This window comes from Fukomys damarensis, unplaced genomic scaffold (genome assembly GCF_012274545.1).
Source record: "Fukomys damarensis isolate Sample0158 unplaced genomic scaffold, DMR_v1.0_HiC HiC_scaffold_19, whole genome shotgun sequence".
Lineage (NCBI taxonomy): Eukaryota > Metazoa > Chordata > Mammalia > Rodentia > Bathyergidae > Fukomys > Fukomys damarensis.
In genome coordinates, this window is record NW_022900931.1 from 59,342,107 (window position 1) to 59,349,294 (window position 7,188).

Sequence of the window (7,188 nt, forward strand, 5' to 3'; positions counted from 1 at the left end):
GGGTTTTTTTTTTTTTTTTTTTTTTTTTTTGGTACCAGGAATTGAACTCAGGACCTTGCACTTGCCAGGCAAGTGCGGTACAGCTGAGCTACATCCCCAGTCCAAAGATAGTATTCTTGATCTAGGAAATAGCATGTGCAAAGGTCACAGGCAGGAAGAACAGGACTTACCGAACTGTTCAGCGTGTCGGAAGATGAAGTTAGGGTTGGTTTAGGGCTGAGAGTGTTTGGAGGCCAGGCTGTAGGGGTCATCCAAGGTCAGGGCTGAGAAGGGTGGACATGCCCAGCAGGCTTGGGGGTCCTATTGGAGGTTTTCAGGCAGGGGCTAAAGAAGAGGGGCAGAGCAAAGTGGAGACATCAGAGCCCACCCCGTCTGAGGACCAGGCCGAGGAGGGAGGTTAGTCAGCCTCTTGGGCCCTAACGGATGGGCTGGTGACATGGGACCAGTGGCAGGGCTGGGATGCAGGTGAGGACAGGAGAGGGGGCTGCAGCATCATCCCTGCCTCTCCCCCACCTGCAGCTTCGGGGTGCTACTGTGGGAGCTGCTGACGGGTGAGGTCCCCTACCGTGAAATCGACGCCTTGGCTGTGGCGTATGGTGTGGCTATGAACAAGCTGACGCTGCCCATCCCCTCCACGTGCCCCGAGCCCTTTGCCCGCCTACTGGAGGGTGAGCCGGGGCCCTGTGGAAAGGGTAGGCTCGGCTTTGGGTGGCAGGGGCCCTGGGGCCCAGTCCTCCCCCTTCACACCCATCCGTACCAGTGGGCCGGGGGTGAGGGAGAAGGCACTGGAACCCCATGGAGCGTGTACAGACCCCCTCACAGGTGCCCACAGTCCTGTGCCCATGTTCTGGCCAGGCCCTAAGTAACTGAGGGCATCCTGTTAGGATTCCCTGGCCTTGGGATTCCTGCCGGACCCTTGATTCCACCATCAGCCCCACCATGGGAGCAGGTCCCTGGACCTCTCAGCATTTCACCGAGTAAAATGTTGCCAAAAATTTGATTTTGAATTCCTTCCCTTTGGCTCCCTGGAAGATGTTGGCCCACAATCCCCAGAACCCTGCCTTCCTCTGAGCATGCGATTTCCCCAGAGCACAGCCCTGGACACCTCCTCACCCACTCCCCTCCCCCCAGAGTGCTGGGACCCTGAACCGCACGGGCGACCAGATTTCAGCAGCATCCTGAAACGGCTTGAAGTCATCGAACAGTCAGCCCTGTTCCAGATGCCGCTGGAGTCCTTCCACTCGCTGCAGGAAGACTGGAAGCTGGAGATTCAACACATGTTCGACGACCTTCGGACCAAGGAGAAGGTAAAGGAGGGACAAAGTGGGAGGATGGAGCAGGATCCTCGAATTCTGATACCCTGGGCAGTTTGCCCTCACTTCCCCTGAACCACAGCCTTTGGATCCATGCAGGGTCTCTTTGCATATTAAGAAAACACAGCCGGCCAGGTGTGGTGGTGCCCTGGTGTGTTGGTGCACACCTGCAAGCACCAGACTCCGAGGATCACTGGGAGGTTGAGGCAGCATGGGCTACAAAGTGAGTTTAAGGCCAGCCTGAACTGCATAGCAACCCCCCCCCGCCCAAAAAAAGCCTTTTTGTGGAATAATAAGAAAAAAGCCCCTTGCACTGAAGTATTTACAGGTGAAACTGCATGATGTCTGGGATTGGCTTTAACTATGACAGCAAAAAATGAAGAGAAGCCAGGCATTGGGAGTCCACACTTGTAATCCCAGTACTTGGGGTTCCGAGGAGAACTGAGCAATTTAGGGAACCCTGCCTCAAAAAAAGGGGGGAAGAGAAAGGAACCCCAGTTTTGGCCTCATGCAGGCCCTTGCCCTGGCACCCAGCTTGGCTAGTAGAATTTGAGCCCACTGTGTCCCATAGCAAGATGTCCTTGTGCACTTACCTAGGAGGTCCCCCAGCCCCGGCGCATCCTGGGGCTTTGCTAAGCCTGCCCTGGCCTCCCCTTCCCCAGGAGCTCCGCAGCCGGGAGGAGGAGCTGCTGCGTGCCGCGCAGGAGCAGCGTTTCCAGGAGGAGCAGCTGCGGCGGCGGGAGCAGGAGCTGGCTGAGCGCGAGATGGACATCGTGGAACGTGAGCTGCACCTGCTCATGTGCCAGCTGAGCCAGGAGAAGCCCCGGGTCCGCAAGCGCAAGGGCAACTTCAAGCGCAGCCGCCTGCTCAAGCTGCGGGAAGGCGGCAGCCACATCAGCCTGCCCTCGGGTACCACCTCTGTCCCCTGAGCATCCCCAAGACGCTCTTTATTTTCTTTTTAACATGTGGAGTATGTCCATGATGTTGGGGACACTCACTGCACATGCTGGGCAAGCATTGTACCCCTGAGCCACACCCGCAGCCACCTTTTAAATTATTTTATTGCTGGATATACTGAAAAAGATCCCAAAAAAAACCCCACAACTGTATGACTGAGGTACTCTGATCAGTCCCCCGTGAGAGCAAAGACCCTGACAGCCAATCCAAGTGCTTTCCACATGCCGGTCCCAGCACAGCCTCCTGCCCTTTCCACCAGAGTAACCTCAGGCTTCACTTTTAAGGCAGTCATTTCTACTTTATGTACAGATATATTTCCCAGTTGTTTTTTCAAAACATCCTTTAATCTTTTCTTGCCAGTAATTTTGTCAAGGACCTTCATCAGTTGTTCTGTGGGATTTCCCAGTCAAGAGCTTGCTGCCTGCGCTGCCTCCCCCATATTTTTTGACATGTCCTCCTGTCCCCTAAATTCCCTATGAAATACTGTAAGGTTAGGCCAGGTGAAATTGCGGATATGCAGCCATTTTTACAGAAGTTTGATGGGGGCTACCTGAGTGGTGGACCTCAAGACCTCATCAGATCCAGGCTCAAGTTCAGGTTTGCTGTTTGTTTTTTGTAACGACTACTTCCCAGGTGATGTGTGTTCATCCATGAGCCTCTCTTTGTGATGTTACAGCCCATAGAGTCAGGCCTCCAGCAGCACCGGCCAATGGAAGTAGAACCACCTGTATCATCTTAAACTTTGCAGGAGTCACACTAGGAAAGTAAAAACAAACAGGTGACAGTAGCTTAAACATGTATTATATAGCCCAGTGTGGCCATGCGGTCTATACCAAAACATTGTTAACAAAGTATTTTACCTTCTCAATTTTTAGGGCCTTTACACAAAATCTTTGAAATCCAGTATTTACAGCACATCTCATTCTGCATGTAAAATGTTATCAAAAATGTTTTATATATCCGGGCATGGTGGTACATGCCTGTTATTCTAGCTGCTACTCAGGAAGTTAAGGCCGTGGGGTTGCAAGTTCACTGCCAGCCTGCAAAATTTAGTGAGACCCTGTCTCAAAAGAAGAGGGCTGCAGCTGGGTGTGGTGGAGCACGCCTGTAATCCCAGCACTTGGGAGGCTGAGGCAGGAGGATCGCTGTGAGTTCGAGACCAACCTGGGCTACACAGTGAGTTCCAGGTCAGTCTCAACTACATAGTGAGACCCTGTCTCAAAAAAAAACAAAAAAAAGAGGGCCAAGGGTTCCCTGTATTTGATCCATAGTTCCACAGGGGGTGGGCGGAGATGGGGGAGAAAAGAAAAGAGCACACTGAGGGTGTAGCTCAGTAGTAGAGCATGCAGAAGGCCCTGGTGTTACAGCACTGGAAAAAAAAATTTTATCTTAAAATTGAGAATTAGAAAAAGTAAATTGCATACCCAAGCTTTTCAAATATGCTTACATGTCTCTAATAACCAGATGAAGTATCCGTTTTAACTTAAGCTTACCTTACTTAGAATTAAGTAAAAGTTAAACTCCAGTTCCTCAGTTGTACCACCCACTCACCATTGTTCTACTGCCATATGCAGCTAATGGCCCCAGACAGACCCATACTCAGCAGTTATATGCAATCCTTACACCCAGGGAGGACCCAGGAATTTGGTGGGTTTTGGTTTTTGGTTTTTGGCCTTGGGGGTTGAACCTAGGGCCTTTACTCTGAGCTACATACATAGCCCCCTTTTTTCTATTGTTTTATCTTGAGATAGTTTTTCACTAAGTTGCTAAATTTCTCAGGCTGGCTTGAATTTATGATCTTCCTGCCTCAGCCTCCCAGAGTGCTGGGATCACAGGCACGCAGATGTGTTTCTGCCAGCTGGTGTTGATGCTACCAGGCTGGAGACCACACTTTGAGAACCACTGCATTAAGGAACGACGAATGTGCCACTCCCATACTGTCCTCCTTCCTTTACGCCTACAATGGAAACTTTCCTCTGGTCACCATGGACCATGAAGCCATTTGCTCAGGAAAGTCTCTTCCTTTTTGCAGGCTTTGAGCATAAGATCACAGTGCAGGCCTCTCCAACCCTAGACAAGCGGAAAGGATCCGATGGCGCCAGCCCCCCTGCCAGCCCCAGCATCATCCCGAGGCTGCGGGCCATCCGCTGTGAGTATCTCCGTGGCCTTTGTCAGTCAGCCAGTCAGCAAACATCTGAAAACATACTGGCGGAGGAATAATGGGAATGAGACAGGCGAAGCCAGATAGGGAAACATAACAAACAGGTTAATAGGCAGGCTAACTTCCGGTAGTGATCAGGCAAGGAATAAAAGACTGGAGCGGTAGAGTCCATGTCTAGCATGCATGAGGCCCTGGGTTCAGTCCCCAGCACTGGGGAAAAAAAATGAAAGACAAAGGGAGATGTTGGAGTGGGGTAAAGGGTGTAGTTCGGTGATAGAGCCCTCACTTCGTATGCAGGAGGCCCTGGGTTCAATCCTCAACACCACAAAAAAAGAGAAAGAGAGATATATCAGGGTTCTCTGGAGAATGGAATCGATACGATATATATAGATATATGCAAAGAGAGTTATTATGAGGGCTTGGCTCACCTACTACAGAGGCTGCCATCTGCAAGCTGGAGGGAAAGCTGCTGTACTTTAATCCAAGTCCCAAGGCTTGAGACCCAGCTGCTCTGATGTGCACGGGCAGAAGACAGAGGGCCCCACTCAAGTGGAGAGCAAGCTCGCATCTTCCACCTCTTTGTTCTGTCCGGACCCTGAAGGGATTGGTGGTCATCGTCCTCTTCCTCCTCCTTTTGATACTCCTGCTATTGAACCTGATGCCTTTGCTCTGACCTGCACCTCGCCCTTTAAAATATTTATGTATTTATTTATTTTTGGTGCTAGGTCTCGAACTCAGGACCTTGCACTTGCAAGGCAGGTGTGGTGCCACTAAATCCCTGGCCCAATTTTTTTTTTATTTTTTAAATTTAGTTTTTGAGGCATGCTATGTAGTCTGCGCTGGCCTTGAATTCACTCTGTAGCCCAGGCTGACAGACTCACAGTGATCTTCCTGCCTCATCCTCCGAAGTACTGGGGTTATAGGCATGCACCACTATGCCCAGCCCTTTTATTTTCTAAATTGCCCCAGCTGGGACCAAATTTAGTATCCTCTGGCCTCACCATGTCTACCATGTCCAGCGGGGGCAATCCTTCTTTACTCCCTGCCACTCCAGTGTTAATGGTTTTTATTTTATTTAGGTGGGGGGTTTTTTGTTTGTATGTTTTGGGGTTTTTTGTTGGGTTTTGTTGTTGTTGTTGTTGTTGGTGGTGGTTTTTTGAGATGGGGTCTCACTATGTAGTTGAGACTGACCTGGAACTCGCTATGTAGCCCAGGCTGGTCTCGAACTCACAGTGATCCTCCTGCCTCAGCCTCCCAAGTATTGGGATTACAGGTGTGTGCCACCACGCCTGGCTAATGGTTTTTATTTTAAACACCATCAGGAAGGCCCTATGGGGCTATGAGCCAGGCAGTGCTATGATCAGATTTTCCTTTTCCCTCTGGCTGCTGTGAAGAAAAAAGGCAGGGCAGCCCAGGGAGATGGGGGGCTTGGAAGACAGAGTTGGTCACAGATGGGGCCACGTGGTATAGAAGCAGCTGCTGGAGTGTGCTTGTGTTTTAGGGCACACAGCTGACTCCTGAGTCTGTCCCCCCTATCATGTACCCAGCATTACCCCCAGCTGTCACACTAGCAGGGGACACAGGACAAATAACCATACAGTTTTAGCCAACACCAGTACAGTACCAGGGTACATCCCGAGTGTGGTGGGAACAGAGGACAACAGAGTCCTTAGGGAACTAATCACGAGGGCTGGGAAGTGGAAAGAAACACTGAAGACTTAGGTTGTGAGCTGGCTGTGAGTCAGCCAGGAAGGGTGTACAGAGGGCCATGAATGCCAGGTGCTGGCGCTGTGTCCAGAGAGCAGCCGAAGCTGTGGAGGGATAGGTCATGACTGGAGTAGGGAGAGGGTGTCTCAGACGAGATTTGGAGGCTGGAAGCTAATCCAGCCACTACCCAGTAACCAAGTGGCTTCTCTCAACTCAGTGACTCCTGTGGACTGTGGTGGTGGCAGTAGCAGTGGCGGCAGCAGTGGTGGCAGTGGGACCTGGGGCCGCAGTGGGCCCCCAAAGAAGGAAGAACTGGTTGGGGGCAAGAAGAAGGGCCGGACTTGGGGGCCCAGCTCCACCCTGCAGAAGGAGCGGGCTGGAGGAGAAGAGAGGTACTGGGGTGGTGCCCACCTGCCCCCTGTGCCCGCCAGCCCCCAGGGCAGCCACAGGGCTGATCATCTCCCTGTGCTCCCTGCAGGCTCAAGGCCCTGGGGGAAGGAAGCAAACAGTGGTCCTCAAGTGCCCCCAACCTAGGCAAATCCCCGAAACACACCCCCATCGCCCCCGGCTTCGCCAGCCTCAATGAGATGGGTAAGAGGTGGCGGGGGGGGGGTGCTTGTAGCCAGGAGGGAGGAGAGGCTCTGGCCAAAGGGGAACATAACCCAGGGCAATGGGTGAGCCGTTCCCCGGGCTGGGGTAGGGACAGGATTTCACCTGGGGGTGAGCGGGGCCATTTCCGGAAAGGTGGACGGCTCGCCCCTGGGGTGGGGGTCCTGCCCAGGGCAAGGAGAACAAAGATTCCTGGCACTTGGGGATCTTGATGTTGGAGGGATCACTGGGTCAGTTCCTGGCCATCAAGTCCCTAAGGGCTGCGGGGCCAGGACCCAGACCTGCAGCCAGTGACACCGCTCTCCGCTTGCAGAGGAGTTCGCGGAGGCCGACGGAGGCAGCAGCGTGCCCTCTTTCCCCTACAGCACCGTGTCCTACCTCACGGTGCCGCTGCCCACAGAGCCCTCCCCGGGGGTGCGGGCGCCTTGGGAGTCCGCACCA

The 7,188-nt window shown here is 52.7% G+C and overlaps 1 protein-coding gene across 1 annotated transcript in view; it reads left to right on the forward strand.

Annotated features, from left to right (window-relative positions):
- Window positions 1-7,188, forward strand: part of Map3k10 (mitogen-activated protein kinase kinase kinase 10) — a 17,578-nt gene that overhangs the window by 8,539 nt on the left and 1,851 nt on the right. Inside the window, exons 3-9 of the mRNA XM_010614533.2 lie at window positions 520-668; window positions 1,132-1,307; window positions 1,976-2,222; window positions 4,303-4,419; window positions 6,356-6,530; window positions 6,617-6,729; window positions 7,061-7,182. Of these exons, the coding sequence (XP_010612835.1) occupies window positions 520-668; window positions 1,132-1,307; window positions 1,976-2,222; window positions 4,303-4,419; window positions 6,356-6,530; window positions 6,617-6,729; window positions 7,061-7,182 (1,099 nt within the window). The remainder of the gene's footprint in view (window positions 1-519; window positions 669-1,131; window positions 1,308-1,975; window positions 2,223-4,302; window positions 4,420-6,355; window positions 6,531-6,616; window positions 6,730-7,060; window positions 7,183-7,188) is intronic.